This window comes from Rhinolophus ferrumequinum, chromosome 13, assembly GCF_004115265.2.
Source record: "Rhinolophus ferrumequinum isolate MPI-CBG mRhiFer1 chromosome 13, mRhiFer1_v1.p, whole genome shotgun sequence".
Lineage (NCBI taxonomy): Eukaryota > Metazoa > Chordata > Mammalia > Chiroptera > Rhinolophidae > Rhinolophus > Rhinolophus ferrumequinum.
In genome coordinates, this window is record NC_046296.1 from 35,968,488 (window position 1) to 35,988,060 (window position 19,573).

Here is a 19,573-nt window from a genome sequence, read left to right on the forward strand (position 1 = left end):
AGTGCCGCCTTCATAAGCTCCCAGGCTTGTAGGATTCAGTGTGTTAACTTGACCATAGAAAAGAAAGCCACTGAGACAAATATTGGCGCTGCCCATCTAAGAACTGTCCAGGGGACGTGACTACCTCACCCTCACCGTAGCGATAAAAGGCAGGTCATCTTAATTGAGATCAGAATGTCAGACCATCCTAGACTAATATTTCTACACATCGCCTTACCTCATGCACTCTTCTTGTTTTGAATCCATGTCCCCCACTCTTTTGATTAAGATTTAGCTGTCATTGTAAGTCTGATTGCACTTGAGGGATAAAATAGACCAGTGCTGTCTGTATATGTGCATGTTCAGGTTCCTGTAACAATTACATTTCCCATCATAAATGAATAAATAAGCATTTGGATTATAAATCGGGATCTCATACTGACAGAGCTGCACAGCAAGCATTCAGTATGCTGTGATAGTTAATTTCTCATAGAGAATTAATTACTTGGCATTCTTGTTTTATACATCAGTCTTGTGGGCTTCGGTAAATGTCAGTTAAATCCTGAGATATGGAACCTCGCTCTTTAAATCTACCAAATTTCCTTTCTGGGCCTACCAGGCTAAGGGACAGACCCTGGGCTATGGTGTCAGTTGCACCCTCAGGAAATACTCAGTTATCTAACAACACCCAGCCACAGTGACCCTCTCTGTGCAGTGCTGAGTGGAAATCCGTGGAACTTCTACAAGATAATATTTTCATTGTTACAAAATATATCACCTGATTGATATTCACTACTTTCTACCATTGTGTATGATCATTTTAAAAATTCATATATACATACGTTGCTATGAGTGTGTATGTTTCTTTGTATATGTGCATGTTCTTAATACATGGCAGGTATGTAACATATGAATACTGTGCTAATGGTGAAAATGTTCAGGCAACTCAAAAAGTACATACATGAAAAGTTTTCATTTGCCTCACGCTTCCCTCACCATTTCACTCCCTTCTTCATAGGTAACCACTAAAATAATTTGGTGTTGAAAAATTCCCAAGTGTTTTCCTACGCATCAGTATATCTATAAATACATTTATACATATAAAATAAATGTAGAGCTTCCTTTTTACATAAATGAAATCATTTTTCAACAATTATTGGGAGACTGAGAACTTTCTCTACGCCATTTTTTTGTAGTGACATTATATATCCCTTAGTTTAAACACATTGATTTATATTTACTCAGTCACTTCTCTATTGATGGTCATTTAACTTTTAATTTAAAAAAAATTCACTGTTTTAAACTAATTTATAAAAGAAGTCTTCATATTGTATCTTTATGCATATTGGTCAGAATTTCTGTAGCACAGATTCTGAGAAATGGAATTGCTGGGTTAATTGAATTTTCAATTTTGAAAGGTAATGACAGGTTATTTTACTAACAAATTGTTTCAGTTTACGCTGTATAATATACGAGGTGCCCTTTCCCTTCAATCTCGCTTCTCTGTAGTGATTTTCAAAATTTTACATTTTGTCCCAAGATTGATTTCTTCACATATTGGTTTAATTCCTGAAATTCTTGGCTCGTGGGTGAATCCAAGTAAGCAGAAAACACACAGTGTTAAGCAGAAAACCATATTAAGAGTGTATTTTTTATTTTGTTTTCAACTAAAGTTTATTTCAGTTCCTATTATAAACTTAACATGACTTTTTTTTTTTTTTTAAAGACACAGAAAATTAAAACGGAAAGGAGGGAAATAATCCCACTGCTCTAAAACTCCCATTGTTAATATTATGCTTCATTTTTTTTTAATCTATTTTATGGGAATTATATAGCTTGCATTATACCGTATAGTCAATAGTTTGTTCTGCTTTTATCACTTATATTATGCCTTTTTACTAAGTTGGAAGTTGTTAATGGAATATGAATTTGACAAGTACATTTGTCAGTTTGTGGGGTCTAATTCCCTTCTGCAATGAGAGATGAATCAAAATAGATAAAAGTGATATTTAAGCAAAATATTGTTTTAAGTAGAAATTTTTATTCAAAAAGGAACTACAGTGACCATCCAGTCAAGTCCTTTATTTTGCATAAGAGCCGCATTGAGGCCTAATGAGTGTCTTATTTGGCTAAGCTCGCCAGCTAGTTAGTTGCAAAGCTAAAACATGAAAATTGGTTCCTTCTGGCCAGGCAAAAGCATTTCCCATTACAGCACACTATTTTCTACCCCCTCATTTCCCAGTCATTTAAACTTTTGCAGTAATTTAAACCTTGAAACCAAATTAACTTATTTTAAATCTCACCTTTCCTTCATGTTTCTTCTCATCCTGTAAGCTAATCTTCTAGAAGTGGAATAGCCAAGAAAAACTGGATGAAAATATAGTGGAAACTAACAGGTTAAGAATACCAGACCAAATTGTAAAGTTGATTTCCATTTTTATGACTGAGAACTGTTTTCAATAGTTTTTCCCCTGGATTCTTAAAAATTGAAGCATGCAGCACTGATCCAAATAAGTCTCCAACTATGACTACCATCTCCAAATTTTAACAGCTCAAATATAGCAGTGTTTACATAAAATGCTTATTTAATTTACCAGAAACTTTAAATATAATTTATAGTGGAAGGTAGAATATATGAAATAGTCAAGCTATTCCAAAGAGAACGTATCAGTATTTATAGTTCTTAGAAAAAAATAGAGGGATCAACCAATAATATACCCAGAGTTTTGTTTCCTCTTAAAAATTCATTTGCATATGGTCATACTGCAGCCTTTGGAAAATTTTCATTTTCTGTTGATTTATACAGCAGCGGCAACTATTCCGTTGTTTTTAATTATCAATGAACAAAGTTTAAATATTCATTTTACATTTTCTTCGTGACTACTGCCTTCATAACTCAATTATAATAAAATAGGCATTTGGGAACCTTAATATTGATATTTCACTATGCTCATACGTAGGTGTTAAACTGACTTAATGAATTTAGTGATACTGTGGTGAATCTTTTGCTTAGGTGGAAATGTTCTTTGATGTATGTCAATAATAATATCATTAAGGAATGTAGGATTCAAATCCCTTATCAGAAATGTGTGTATTTCAGGACATTTGCACATGTGTAGGCTAAAATATAAATATCTATTTGACTCAGTAATAAAATTTAATTATTTCGAATAAAGTTGTTAGTCTGTTCATCTTCAGAATATAAAATAATTGTTTCCATTTCACTTAAATTAGTTCTACACCCCTACCCTTTTATGCCATGACTTTTATAAAGATTTTTCTTTTAAAATCTAAGTGTATGTGGGTTGGCAAAGCATGTAAAGGAAACAATAGTTGATTTTCCATCATGGTTGTTTCATTTTATTATGTTTGTTTGCAGAATATTCTAATGGAGGGTATCTGATACATGCATAGGCTCAATGTGACTCCTTTCCTTGAATCTGGGGCTAAATTAAAGTTTTAGTTCCCCTTGGACTGTATTTGAGTTGAAGGTTGGGTTATATTCCTTTTGTTTTCTTTCCCATCTTTCATTGCTTCTTTTTCTCGTGAAAACTCTACAATTGTCTGTTCAAGGTACAATAAGGAGCTATGGGTAAAACAGCCTTATTTTTATGATAGTAACCTCTCAATCAGTGTTATGGAAACTGTGGGTGACGACATGTTAATTGGTCCTGAAGTCAATCCAATGGGTCATGTCTAGCATTTATATTAATAAAATTGTATATTATAATAAGAACAAAATGTCAGAGTGCCTCAGAGGTAATAGAGTTAAGTATTTTTCTGTTAAATTGTCGTTTCAGTGTGTGTGTATGTGTGTGTGTGTGTGTGTGTGTAAGCGTGTGTGCAAGTGTGTGTGCCTGTATGCACTGGGCTGTATGTAAATCTATGAAAACTGTGGATTAACTTTAGGTGCTATGACCAGAAAACAGTTATAGTGAATATCTTCATCTGCCCACCACATGTACATTCATAAAAAACATAGCTGAACTTGCTTACACTACTTTGCTCAAAACAGACACTAACGCATCATAAATAAAACCCCAGAGATCCCGTCATATCATTCGCACTGTCAGACAAACTATATGTGGGTGAGTGTCTGAAATACCTGGCAGCAGTTTTGCCCCTGAGAGTGTAGAAGCACTGAATATGCAAACTACATGTTGTACTGAGCAATGGAACTCTGGAGGAGAGGAGAGACTGGGTGTGACACAAGCTACTGAAGTCCTTCATCTCAGGAATCCTCCAAGCTCCCCCTTAATGTCAGACTTAGAACATCATGAATAAAGACAATGTAGTTTTTCCAAGTGTTTGTTTTTCCTTCTTCCCCTGAGCTGCATCAAGCTTGTTCCATGAATAAAAAAGACATATGGAAAAAGTTAACATGTTTTTAAAAACATATTCCCATGCTTGTAAAACTTCGTTATTGTTCACTTGCTCTGTGTTGTTTAACAATTCTCTCTCAATATTATATAGTTATTTCGAGTAAGCCTTGAACTAATTGGAAAACAGGATGGCACAACCTCTCTGTTTTATTTCATAAACATAAGTCACTGTGTTCACTGCATACAACCCTTCGTTTTCCACATGTAGTATGTAGTTTTTGTGTTTTTTTAATGTTTGCCTTTCCTTTTGTCATTAGCACTCATTCTTTCTCATCATTTTCTAACTTTAACTGCTGTAAAGGGTAGGGATCAGCTGTTAATTCACTTCTTAGGGCATTTTGGACAGTTAAAAATGCATGTAATGAAATTCTATTTGGGAGAGAAAAGTGTCACCATTCTCTCTCAAAATTATGTATTTCATTTCCCCAAGACGGTGGTTTTTTTTTTCTAAGTAGGATTATTTTTCTAAGTAGGATTTTATGGTGCCTGCATGTCGCTAAATGAGTTTTCTTCTGGATACTTGTACAAATGTGCACAGTAAAAAAAATGAGTACTTTGTTGTCTTCCGTTCTTGCTGCCACCTTCTGAAAACCCTATTGTACTCCCCTCTTTGGAAGGCCAAAATAGCAATGCCTTTGAGTGTTTCTCCCCTAGGAGCCTTTTTCATTTCTTTCTCTGGAAGTCTAGAGAGACAAATGTCCTCGTAATGACTTGGCTCCCTGCACAGTTTCTGTTAGTGGCTCCCATGCCCTTCTCCCTCACAAAGACAGATCCTGTTACACTGTCCATATGGAGAAATGCCCCTTCTCCTGGGATTTGGAACGCTCCTGGGCATAGTACAGAAACCAGTTGCCCTATTGTCCTTAGTTAGACGCACCTTTCACATTCATCACAGGCATATTTTTACTTGGGTCAGGCCTTACGTATTCTGTAAAGCAACCAAAATGCATTTTCCTACCCAACCTGTGTCCACACTCTACTCTCCCCGCGTGGTCTTACCTCTGTACCCATCTTCTGTCTTCAGACCCCTCTTGTGTGTCTGTGCCCCTCAAATTCCTGAGGCTGTGTCAGCGGCCGGCATGGCATCAGACATTTTCTAATCCACTTTCCCTCTTTAGACTCTTCCTCTTCTGCCTTATGGTCTAGACCTAAAATATAAATCTGGGATAAGCTGGTAATGAGTCAGTGTGGTACATTTTTCAGGTATCATAGTTGCATTTTTACAAAAGCTTTCTAGAGATAAAATATTGGTGGAATTTTGAGTAATCTGGTGGTGTAGGATGGAAGTATTGATTAAAAACCACCTTCTTTCATTTTTTCTTCTTTTAATAGATTCTGTAAATATATATACATATACATATTTGTATATGTATATATATTTTTTTTCTGTGATTCTCAATCCCATGTGAATATCTACTCTTAATCTTATGCTTAGGGTGACAGTTCTTGTATATTAATAAGCTAATAGAATTATTTTCCTTTTATATTTGGAGTGAGGGGAAAAACTTGTCACTTTAGTTAAGTAACTATTTTGGTTTTTAAAAAGTAAACAGCCAATTTGATTTGGTTCTTGTAATTAATTATGATACACAGCATTTGTGCAGTACTTATTATAAGTTAGACTTTACTAATATTATTTGATTAAACATTCAGAGCAACAGTATGAGGTAGGTCATATTATTGTGCCCATATTTGGTACGAGTAAACTGAGATCTTAATGGTTAATCGATAGCTTCATATGATTAAGAGTGACGCAGTCGGTTCTGACATAAATAATCTTCAAAATATTATGTTCAATAAAACCAATCAAGTCAGTTACAGATGAACACCATAATTTCCAGATGCATACCAGCTTTCAAAATGAATATTAACTAGAGAGTCTGACTTTATTCCAGAGAGTAATATATAGAATGTCAGTTTATCCTGTCTTTCTTTCTTCACTGTTAGAGAGTGATGTAGAATGTCAATATCTCTTTCCTTCCTTACTTCTTCTTCTTTTTTTTTTTCTTTCTTCCTTTCTTGGCTGAGCCGTTAGAGACTCACAAACACTCTTTGTTAGCTGGTACACTTTGGTTTTTATTCACAAAGTCAAATGCAGGCATACCTCAGAGATATTGTGCGTTCAGTTCCAGATCATGGCGGGAAGAGAGTATCACAATAAAGTGAATCACAGTCTTTTTGCTGGCGGAGGGTCTTGCCTTCAGTTTGTTAAAAAAAAGAAAAAAGAAAAAAAAAGCAACATCTGTGAGGTGTAATAAAATGAGGTGTGCCTGCATCTGCATCATCCTTTTAGTTATAGTCTTCCTTATTTCTAAAGTCACTTAGTTCCACAAATTTCCGTTCATTCCACTGAGAAGTACAAGACACTAGGAATAGATATAAAAATTAAAAAAAAAAAATGTCAGCCCTCAAGGAGTTCACCCTTTGGCAGATGAAAGAGAGGTGATATTTAGAACTTGTTGCATTCTTTAAAGACCTATGTGTTCTCTCATCTTCCCAACAGGTACCATTTCTGTCAACACGCTGCGCACACCCTACACTGCTCCTGGTGAGAGTGAGATTCTGGACTTGGATGATGAGTTGTACCTGGGGGGCTTGCCAGAGAATAAAGCCGGCCTCGTCTTCCCCACTGAGGTGTGGACCGCCTTGCTCAACTATGGCTACGTGGGCTGCATCAGAGATTTGTTCATCGACGGCCAGAGCAAAGATATCCGGCAAATGGCTGAAGTTCAAAGTACTGCTGGAGTAAAGCCCTCCTGCTCAAGGGAAACAGCAAAACCGTGCCTTAGCAACCCTTGCAAAAACAATGGCATGTGCAGGGATGGGTGGAACAGATATGTCTGTGATTGTTCCGGAACAGGCTACCTTGGCAGGTCCTGCGAGAGAGGTAGGATTCCAAAAACCAAGCAGCCAACTCCCCTGAGTTGAAAAATGTATTAAATGTTGACTTCCCAATTTAAACTGACCATGCAAACATAAGTTATGCTCTGCTGAAGCAAACTGTGAAAGCCGAGCAGCCACACCTGATGTGTTACTGATGAGTCCTGAATGATTTTCGAAGGATCTGATTCTGGGAAGACACAGCTTTTTAAGTATACTGTAGGAATAAATATTTGGGTCTTTTGTATCCTCTAGGTCATGGGCCTACGATGTATAACAGACAATAACTAGTTTATCTTTTGCCCAGTTTTTAAATATCAGGACACTAGGAGGTAAGAAGACACGAATTAGATATATTTATGGCATCCAGTGCTAATATCTGTACCAAAAAAATAGCATTTGAAGCGAGCTAAGCTGTAAGTTGCAACTTCCCTGACACTATTGCATGAGAAATAGGTTAGCCTGCTCATTTCACTTCAGTCAACTTGCCCAAGTTTGGAATTTGAAAAATAAGATGACTTTAAAGCATCCAGGTTATACCAACATTTTCAGAAATGCACCCTAATTTCTAAAGAGCTTACCTTTGCCTCGGACCTAACTGAGCACACAGGATTCGTTTACGTGTTTGACATTAAGGCTGCATGTCTGTTGAAGCTCTGAGCAGGTACTTCCATTTCCTTCTCTAACAGGAGGCAAAGCTGCATTTTTATTTTTCTTTTCCACTCCCATTAGAAGGCAAAGAATGAGGGTTAAAGGAAAAGTGAAGAGTGATAGCTGCCACAGTTCATCTGCAGACCAGACTAAAGGAAGACATAGAGCAAACAGGTCTACACATATCCTTCCATCGACCTAAGAGTTTCAGATAAATGCTTTCGAGTCTACACCCATTGCCACTTATTTTCAGCAATGGAACAAAAAAAAATCAATATGAAAAAATATTGATGAGTTTATCCATTGTCCTCTCAGGTCTAAATAACATTGCTTTATTCACATGCCTGAAAGTAACTAGCATCTATTTTTTAATCCATGCATATTTAGGGTTTTTCTCCCCCCTTAATTTCTGAAATAGTTATAGTCATTTCATTTCATTTAACACTTTCTAGAGAAAAAGTGGTGATTTTCTAGAATCCAAAGTTGAAATGTGACTTTAGTTCTTGATCTTAATGAGGAGATTCATCCACTTACCAGCTCTATCATTTAAATTAATATATAATTAATAAAAAATAACTTAATAATCTGATAATGATCTTAAATTACCTCCCAAAATATCATCACTGTTGTGTGTCATACAATTACATAGATCAGTAGATGGGTGTTTTAATCACATAGATTCATTCATTCTCCTAGTACCTAATTGCAATTCCTGTGAATTGTCATTGGAGGTTAGCTATTTCTACGTAGTTTTCATTTGTAAGGGGTATAGTCTCTGTATATTTTCTCTTCTAATCTTAGTTTACTTGTTTGTATAGTTTGGTTTTTAGGCATTTCCAAAAGGGGACAGCAACAGTAACAGAGTGACAAAGTTCAGAAGATGTATTACAGTTAGGCATAATGTGAGATTAACACACCTTTATGATTTAAGATTTAGTTTTTATTTTAGTCACTCAGAGCGCTGTCAGACTTTCTGATGCCTCCTGCTTAAGTGAAGCTAGGCAAGTATATAACTGAACTGTCACCCGAATTACAAAAGCCCGCAGTTAAATATGCACGGTGTACCACCCAGTGGCAGTGTTCCGCTACTACATATGGCAGCAATAAAAAGAATTCTTAGAGCTTTTTGAGCCAGAATGAGTGGCTCTTTATATATTGCAGTAATTAGAAGGAAGGGTAGCAAGCATATGCACATTTGCAAATGATAATTTAATAGCAAACTTCATCACTGGGATCTGGCATACATTTTTATCTGACAGTCGGCTGGAAATTTCTACAGATTTCTTTATCTCCAGGTTGGTTGTGTGTTGAGGAGAAAATGGATGTTTCTGTGTGCTTTTTGTTACCGGACTACCCAGAGTACTGTGAGAAGTCTTTGCTTTTCAGAATTAATTTTCTTGATCACATTATTGCATCTCTTGAGAACAGGGTGATGCAGGATGCTTGTCATGCTCAATACCACGAAATTTGGCTTCTGTCCAGTTCCCAGCTGTGCCCTAGTTCAGTCAACACCAGATCATGCCCAACCCTTGGGGTTTCCAACTCATAAGAAAGGGCTTTCACTGTGGTTCTTCTTCAGATACTCTCTAATAGTATACGGTTGTTGATCACCTGAGTTGACTGACAACTCTTGAAATTCAAAACAAAGGACACTTACAAAGTTTTTATTTTGCTATTCTTGAGTAATAATTGATAATTTATAAAGAAAATTTTCCAAAGCAGTTAAAAAGCATGTTCAAGTTCATGAGCAATGCAGCATGGGGAATGATGTTGCAATCCCATTCTCCATTAAGCAAGCAAAGGAGTTTAGAAGAACAGTGTTTGCTGACTTAGGAAAATAGTATTTTGTTTTATGTATATTGATCCCATAAGGAAGAGTAATATATAAATAATGTTCAATTGAATATAAATTAAATGCAGCACCTTCCCTCCTGCTTTATTTTTCAATAAAACTGAAAATTTATAGAGACCTGTTCATACAGAAATTATTCGTGGTTATATGTATATGGTATAACCAGAGGTCTACTTTATACTTGTTTGTTAAAACTCTAACAGATGGAGGGACAGATGTCAGAGCAATATAATTTGGCTCCCTGTCTGATTTTCATCGTGGATCACAATATGTGACTGCCTTTCAGCAAAACGGAGCACAGGTGTACACTTTAGACTGCAAGAAGGAATAACACAGGAAAGCAAATCTATCAAACTTAAAGACAAGGGGGAAGGAAATACAGGAGACAGAGTTGAAACTTTTTCTCCCCCACTGGGAAGTATTGTATTGAAATTAACCTTTTAAAGGACTCTTGTATTCTAAATGATAAAATAATTTTACTAACGTTAAAGGATGATGCCAAATCGCATAACCTTCAAATGCCAGAATGTTGTTTACCATTGATTTGGCAGCTCTAGACTACAACCTTGTGCATTTTCCATTTCTTGTCTAATTAAACATTAACTCTAATTATGAGGAATCCTTTAGGCAGTCATCTGTCATTTATCAACAAGTTATTTTCATATTGAGAATTTTTTAAATTGCACTCAGGGGCACACGAGTTTTATTATTTTACTATGTTATTCATTCTTACGACTTTGTGGAGAATGTTAAGGCCAATGATTCTAATTATTTTTCTACTTTGGATTGTGTTTCATATATATATTCCACTATCAATCCTCTGTATTTTTAAAAAGATGTTCCCCCTACTTAGTTTTTAATCAAACTAAGCTACATTTCATAGAAGAATATGACATCATTTTAAAAATATGATTATTGAATAATAGAGACCAAATTTACAGACTAAATAAATAGGAGAAAGCTAAAAATGTTTTAGTCCTTTTATCTACAGGAAACCACAGTAACTGAACAATTGATAATGGCTTTTAAACATTTATTCAGGTATTGTTTTATAGGTAGGGACAATGATTAGCTGTAATTGAAGAAAATAAATAGTAAAGATCAAATTTCTTTTAAGATTATACTAGAAACACATTTTCGTTTTTTTGCTATTTTTTACTTAGAGTTTACTACAACTTTAAAATCACATGTTAATGATTTTTTAAACAACGGCTATTAGATTTTTTTTTTTTTTGTATTGAACTCTGTCTCTTGTGATATTGCTTCCATTTAGGAAACTTCTTATCTAATTGGAAAAATATGTGGTATGATGTAGAACCATAATATTTTAACAGGATTATATTTTTCTCCTCCGTGCTTACGTCAGTGACTAGCCATGGGACACAGACCCCTTTCCTAACCTGTCTTTTGCAGCACAATTACATAAGGCCTAAGTAGACTTAGGTAAATATTTTGTTCACATAAATTACCAACATTAGATTCCACTTATAATAGGCAGAATGCTCAATTTCTTCCGTGAGCATATATACAAGCTTGACATCCAAATTTGTAGTAAATTATTTCATGTATCTTCAGTGTCAAGAGCGATCTTCAATTCAGTAAATGTTTGTTGAGACTGTTGTGTGCCTGGCACTTTTTAGGGCCCTCTACTGTTGGTAGAACAATGAACAGGAAAGCCCACCGTCTGCCCTCTTGACACTAGCCAAGATCCTAAAGGGCAAAGACAGATAATACTATATAAACACATAAGAAATGGTAATTACAAAAATAAAATTAAATGGTAAATAGATAGAAAATAACTGGAGGGGAGATTAAAGTGGTGCTTGCAGCAGGCCACTGTGAACTAACATTTGGCCAGAGATCTGAATGCTGAATGAACCAACCATCTAAAGATCTGGGGTGAAGCCTTTAAGATAGAGTATAAATCCTTGAATGGGAGATGGAATCAGTATGGCTGGCGTTTACTAAACAAGGGAGGAGGGCAGGATGCTAGAAGCTGGGGCCAGAGAGATAGGCTGGGGCCAGATCACACCAAACCTTATAGGTTGGGGGAAAAAAAAGCAATATAAAAGTTATTCTAACTGCAGTGGGAATCTAATGGTGGGGGGTGGGGTGGAGGTGGGAGGGGGTGATTGTTTAAGCAATGAAGTGATGTAATCGGATTTACCTCTTTAAAAGTTTAGCTTGGCATCTGTGTATGGGGAGCAATAGTAGAAGTAGGAGCCATTGGAGTGGTCTAGGTGAGAGACTGGAGCAGAGTCTGAGGTACTTTAGGGATAATGGTAGGAAGCAATCGATTCAGGAAATGGACTGGAATTAGTGCCTTCAAGACTTGCAGACTTGCACTTAGATTGGACATGGCAGAGAGGGTAAGATAGAAATCAGAAAGCTGAAGGTCTGAGCAATGGAGTTACATTATTTGCTGAGATAGAAAACATTGGAGAATGAGCACAACGAGTTTGTTCATTTTGTGTGTGTGGGGGGGGGAATTAAGAGTTTAGTAAGGTGCCTGTCATATTTAATTTGGATATGTCAAATAGGCGATGGATGGATAATGGAGCTCAAGAGAGAAGTCAGGGCCAATAACAAATGGATTGGGGGGGTGAGCACGTGAGTTGAGAGAGATCCCTTCAGTCAAGAGGTGGATGGAAAAGAGAAGAGTGCCAAGGAGAGACCTTGGAATTCAGTGTTTATCAGTTCTGGATGTGCATTCAGTCTCATGATGACAACAACTAATGAGTAAAGTATTAGAAGGAATATTTGACTTCCCTAACATTTTGAAAAATAAACTTGCAAAACCACAACTCCAGCAATATAACCTTAATAATAAGCACAGTTGCATCGGTAAATTGCTGTGTCTTGTACATAGATAAGATAATGAAAATTCCCGTTTATTTTGAATCCAGGTAGTTTTTCTTTTATTTCAATGATATTCTGAGTTACTAGAAATAATGAGAAAGCAAAATGACTCATATTTGTTTTGCAACATTGTACTACCATGTGGTGTTTAACATTAAGGAGTCCTGATGATTTCTTAAAACTCTCAGTTTGTGTTCAACAGTTTTTGATATTCACTTTTTTTTTATGTGTTTAATGCAGCATTAACCGACTTCCCTATTAAAGCAATCCACTTTAGGAACACGTGTGTGCATGAGTACACACGCGCGCGCACACACCAGTTCTTGAGTCCCACCCCCATCCTAACTCAGTATTACCAAGGAACATAGTGATTGACATTTTGGCAATAGCTTAATATTTTCAGGATACCAGGGTTGTACTTACAGATCATTTTAAGTTCTAGGTAACTTCTCTTAGAGTCATAGGCTTTTAGGACAAGCAAAGTCCCTAAAGATTCTCCTGTAGCAGATGAGATCCCCTCATTTTGCAGATGAAGGATCCAGAGCCAAGGCTCATTGTACAGAACTGGTGTGCGGCTTACCCACATATAAGCATGCATTAAATAGTTGTTAATGTTTCAAATCAGGCTCACACTGTGGATACACAAAAGAATCGATCTCTGCTCTTGAGAAGAGAGACACATACCTAAACACTGATAATCCAACAGGATTAATGCTATAGGTAGAAGGCGCTATGGGAACCAAAAGCGAAGTGCAGACGTATCTTCTTCTGGACTTTGGCAGATACTTCATGAAGGGAGTTCTCCCTGCTGTGACTTCTCTTTCCAGCTTAAAAAATAAAAAATAAAAAATAAATGCTCATTTCTGAAGAAGATGAGCCGAGTTTGTAGTCTTGTGTTCTATCTGGGAGACTTTAATTGGTCATGCTTTTCTTTTTCAAAGTATAAATACACTAAACGGACCAAGAACTTTTATATTCATTTCCCATCTACAGAGGCAACGGTTCTGAGCTATGATGGGAGTATGTTTATGAAGATCCAGCTCCCCGTGGTAATGCACACAGAGGCTGAGGATGTGTCCTTACGGTTTCGATCCCAACGTGCATATGGCATTCTAATGGCAACCACCTCGCGAGACTCGGCGGACACGCTCCGCCTGGAGCTGGACGCAGGGCGTGTGAAACTGACGGTCAATCTAGGTAACCACTCACCTTCCCCCATTGAACTAACACTTTTCACGTTTTGTTCAGTTTTGCCTGCAAACATTTATCAAGTAGCCTGTTTGCCATGGAAAGTTAAAACACTTAATGGTCTCATTTCCATTCTTTAAATTAATTTAGGTTGTGGGGCATCTTTTTTATTGTTTCTCTTTTGTTTAACATAATTTACTGTTTTGTGATTTTTTCTACCACTGAGGATTCTTAAAAGGGAAGCCACATGTATCAATGAGGTTAATTGAAAATATAAATTATTAGGCTTGAAGATGCTTCAAACTGAATTTCCTATTGTTATAATTAGTGACATTCTGATTGGTTATAGATGATATTCTTTCGGGTCCATTTACTTGGATAACATATGCACCAAATATCAAATTTCTGCTTTGTGATCTAGAGCAACAGTGGCTTTTCCTGTACTCCTTGGGCTTCTCCTTTGATTAGTTGCCTTTGTGGTACCCCATCTTTTTTGTTTGGAAATACTGTGTGGTGATATTTTGCTATCAAACAGCAATCCACAACCCTTCAATGCCCAAAGTCTGCGGCCCTCGGCAAACAGCCATGAGAACACTAAAAACACAGGCTCTTCTACAGAAAAATAATGCTTTCCTGCTTAATTATAGAATTAAGAAAGAGTTGCTACAGTAAAACCTCAACATGCCAGATGAAATATGGGACAGGTCAGGCTGAATCAAGAAAAAGTTCGAATTGTAGAGTAAAAATAAGTAAATAAATAAAAATTAAGCCGTTTTGTTTTCAATTGCATTTGAAACCATAAATTAATAGCTGGGAAAATCCTGTTAAGGAAAGGTCTTAGCAGGCAGATTTTAATGGGTGGATAAGAATTATCCATAATTAGCACATTATTTGATGCAAGTTGTGCCATTAATGTATAGTAAAGTAACTGAAATCAGTTTTCTTCCTGAACTTGGCCTTTCACAACTTGTATACTTGTATGTTTGTTTGTGCAATTTTTTTCAGGTGATCTCTGCTCCTACCAAATGAAGAATTATAAATATTCTGCCCGATAAATTTCAATATTATCATTAACTCCAAGAGGAGTAAAACTTAATGAGGTTTTACTGTATTTCCTGGAAGTGCTACACACACATACACACACACACACACACTCACACACACACACACACACACTGTGAATAAACAGGAAGGGAAAATTTTGAAACTACATAGATTTACAAAAGGAGTAGGAAAATGTGAAGAGTAGTAAAAGGTGAACACATTCTCACATCGTGCTGGGCAGAATGATAGCTCATAAAATATGGAGTTGTTTCACTGATAGCTTATTGCATACAATTATGTTCTGTTGATATTAGTTAAATTAAATTAAATACTAAGGGTGTTTTTAAAGATTACTAAAGAACACACAGCACTTTCATTTACTGTTCTGTTACAGTTCCCTCTAGTGACAATGTTAGGTTACTACAAGTCAATCAAAACAAAAGTGCCTAGTTGCGACAAAGGGGCTACTAGCCTAAGTGGAAACACTCATGGGAATTTTCCAACAGCAAAGCATTCTGTGGAAAGAGTTGTGTAGGTGCTGGTCCTTGGCTGTTTGCAACCACTTTTCTGATGCGGTTGACGACACATGACAAACTCAGCTATATGGAAACAGAATCTAGGTTTACATTTTTCATGTTCCCCAAAGGCATTAAATATAACAATCAAAATCAACAAATATGTATCTATACATAAAATAAACATAAAACATTCCACATAGTCCTTTATGAATAATCCTTGTGAATCCTTGTGATTTAGTTTGTGTTATTCAGATCAGACATTCTGTTCTTAGAGAATCTGCTTTTATATAAGAAGTAAGTATAAGAAAAGGAAAATCAATAGCAGTGTTAACCATGATACTTCTTACATAGAGAGAACATTGTTAGCTCCTAAGAGAGGATAGGCTGTATGCTCTGAACAGTGACATTATTCCTTAGCTACTAGAGTTTCTAAAGGAAACATACAGCGTTTCTTTCCTCCTCCAATTAATACAAGGCATGGAATCCAGCCAACATCAGGCTGTTACCTTTGTGCCCAACCAAAACAAAAAACAAAAACAAACAAACAAAAAAACAAAAAACAAACCTCAAAAAACATTAGGGTGAGATGAGAATCATTTCAACTTGCTTTCCATTGATCACCACAATTCTAAAGGATTCTATTGGCCTTTGTGGGATATTAGAGTTTGGAGGTCCAAGATGTCTGAGCCTAGCTGAGCTTGCACTGTACCCCATTGTGACGGAGCACTTTTTAATTATGCTGAAAACAAGGATATGTTCTTTCACAGATGGGGAGAAAGCTGCAGCCAGTCTAAGCCAAGCATCTTTGACAGTTAACAATTCTTTATTTCACTTAGATTTGTCACCATGTAGCTTTGTTTGAATTGGCCATTTTTTAAAACCTTTTATTGTTATTTCCAATGGTGAAGTTTTACAACAAAGAATCTGGGTTCTAGCAGTATGTAAAGAATAAATGATATGGAGTGGCCATCTTTGCATGTGTCTGTCCCCGGAAGGGTGGACTGTGATTTTATTGGATGTCTGCAGCTGTTACCTTGAAGGATAAATTTTCATTTTTCATCTATTCTTCCCCATCTAGATTGTATCAGGATTAACTGTAATTCCAGTAAGTGCCTATTCAAAATTTTTAAAATGTTATTCCTCCATTATGATGTAAGCTAGTCAATAAAAAAAAAGAGAGAGCAAGAGAAATGCATTTATAAAATCCATGAATTTGCTTTTGATGTATACCAGTCCATCATCTGGGTTGTAAAAATTCATTTTTCTATACAGCTGAAAACTTACCGCCACAGTTCCTACCTCTAAATGGAAAAAGAAAGTTTACAAGTATTTTTTAACATAAGGTGCAAAAGCCTCTACAGACTTTTGGATGAGGCAAGTAGCATTTTCATTTTGCCAGATCTTGGACTCCAGTAGCTCTCTTCATGACCAATTTCAGAAAAAATGCTGTGGGTCTTATTTCCTTCATTTAACAATTTTATCTCTTAATTCAAATATAGAAAAAAAATTAATTCCTTTCATTTTGAGAGTTACTATTAAATCCTTCTAAATTCAACCAGTTTTGCATAGGAAAATGTGCTTTCCAGTATATATATATATATATATATATATATATATATATATATATATATATATATATTTCTGAATAATGTTTTCTTGTTTATTAAGAGTATTTACATGATGAATTTTTACATCCTAATTGTATATCTGCATAAATAACCAAAACCCTTCAAATCTGTGATATGCATGCCAAATGATGAGTCAGAAAAGATGCATGGACTGAGTTTTACATGGACTAGAGAACCAGAAAGGATATAAGGACTGTGATTTTATTTTGAGTTGTAGCATTATCTTAAGAGTAAATTTATTTTATTTCTTTACATAAATATTTAGGTTTCTCTTTTCCAGGTTTTGCTGACCACATTAAAGAATTTCCTCCAATGATAACAAAGTCATTAGCTATTTAAATGAAATGGTTCTAACAAGCTTCTAATCTCTCATTGTCATAATTAGTAAAAAAAAATAAAAAAAAATTCTATGTCCTTGGAAAATGCCAAATGTGAATTGATGGAGTCTATTCCCCAAAACTAATGGCTGTGTTTTCAAGTGGCAAAATGTCATCCTCTGAGGGACAAAACGGTGGTCTCAAAAATACAAAACAAGAAGCTTTATATGGTGAAATACACACTTTCAAACACTGAGCTTCTTATAACTCAGATTTGTCTTCAACTATGTCTGTATTCATTTAAAAGTAGGAAAAAGGTGGGTCTTTCCAATCAGAGAAATAAAAAAAGTAACTGAATCATGACTTAAGAAAAATTAAATTGATAAACAATCATACAGGGCATTTCAAACACAATAGCTCCTGAAGTAATCTCTCAAAGCTCTCACAGAAGTGGAATTTTTCAAGTATACATCATCTCCTCTCAAACCCCATCTCTTCTCTTCCACACTTTCTGAAAAGGAGCACAGATCTTGCAGGTCTGATACTATGGTCCAGTTTCCTTTCAGCTCTGAGGTGCAGATGTAGGCAAAACAGCAACTCAGAATAGTTTCCCAAAGCCAGATCTGTGCTTTAATGTGTCTATAGATGTTCTTGATTCTTTCTGAATCTTAGAAAATTCATGTGAGGAAAATAATTTTTTCTAGATTTCTGCTTTCTGTACTCTTTTTATTGTATTTGTATTAAACATATATATATATATATATATAATAAAGCATTGATTTTTAAATTTGCAAAGTATAACTACATAAACTCTAGTATTTGATGGAAATGAACCGAATCAAGTGTGCTTCTGTGTTCTCTAGCTATATTAATTAATTTTTGAAATATATGTTTGCAGTCTAATTACACTTGTTAAAAAATTTTCTTCCTTTGGCTTATAAGAGTCTGATATTAAGCATAGTATTTTTTTCTCTGGATATTCCATAGAACAGTATCATTGAGGACAAAGATTTTTGCTGGTTAGTGGAGTTTTCCCCTTTTTAAGGAGTATGTGTTACATTTAAATTACTTGAATGAAATGAATGATTATAAGCTTTCAGTGCGCTCCTCCGACAGGACTGCAAATGCCTTAACTTGCCAGCAGTCACTGGAAAGAGCATTCAGTGATCAGGTAACGTTTTCATTTCCTTTGCCTAGTTTTAGTCGGGGAACAGTGGGCAGATGTAGCAAGAACCCCAAGTTCCATCAAGAATTCATATTGCTACTCAACTTTGAGTGGGATGAATTTACATATCCACTAATACAAATCTAACTCAGTGATTAAATAAGCAGAGATTTCCACCTGGAGTGCATTGCCTACCCAATAAAGAAATAAAAATATCTGTATCGCCGTGTAACTTGTAGTGTATAATGAAAGACTGATTTATCACATTTATCCCCAGTGAGTTGTAAGTTTGTATGAAACCAAGATGAACATACGTTTATTAAATCACAGCTGTATATCACCACCGTGTCTAAGCATTATACCAAAACTAAGATATTAACTATTCTGAGATTAATATGAAACACCTCAATTGCTGTATTTTAAAAAAATTTCCACTGGAAATATACAAATTATAACATAAATGATTATCTTACATTGAGATTAATATTAATTAATGTTAATGTTAATGTAAACGTTAAATGATTAAGTTTGAATGGAAACCTTCCCAAATTTCTCTACACTTAGAATTGCTCTGCTATTTTCTATAGCCACTCCATCCTTCCTCATCTCCCCGCTACCCTCAGCCTGCCCGTCACCTCCCTTTTACAGCAAATGTTTCTTGGTATGGAAAAGAAACTATATATACAGATTATCCAATCTTTGCTATTGAGTAGGGAGTAGGTGAGGAAGGTCTATTTGCATGTATTCAGACACATGAGAGTATAAGAAATGGCAGATACATTTCTTTTTCAGCCATTCTTGTGTCAGTAGTTTAATTCAGTGGTTAAATCTTCCCACGGACAGGCCAGGGCATAGCCTTCTGTTAAGATTTCTTTTGAGAAAGGGCAGATTTGAATTCCAAGGGCCATTTCTGTCAGATTCTTTGTTCCCATGATTCCCCCCCAGCAGAAAAACCTGTCAAGAATTTTTAAATGGAGGGAGAGAGCTTGTTGTAATTTAAAAAAATAAAAGCTTCTTTTCATGTGTGCAGAGGGTACTTTAAAAAAAAAGAACCATTGCTATGAACCAAAGCATATCAAATGTACGCTTTGATCTTTCAGATTATAAACG

The 19,573-nt window shown here is 35.7% G+C and overlaps 1 protein-coding gene across 21 annotated transcripts in view; it reads left to right on the plus strand.

The window, feature by feature from the left end:
- Positions 1–19,573, plus strand: part of NRXN1 (neurexin 1) — a 1,077,731-nt gene that overhangs the window by 491,010 nt on the left and 567,148 nt on the right. For 13 of the 21 annotated variants that reach the window (XM_033124535.1, XM_033124534.1, XM_033124537.1 and 10 more), the window contains 3 exons: positions 6,865–7,248; positions 13,597–13,800; positions 16,432–16,458. In XM_033124535.1, coding sequence (XP_032980426.1) covers positions 6,865–7,248; positions 13,597–13,800; positions 16,432–16,458 — 615 coding nt within the window. The remainder of the gene's footprint in view (positions 1–6,864; positions 7,249–13,596; positions 13,801–16,431; positions 16,459–19,573) is intronic. The other 8 variants (XM_033124541.1, XM_033124548.1, XM_033124549.1 and 5 more) reach the window with 1 other exon arrangement.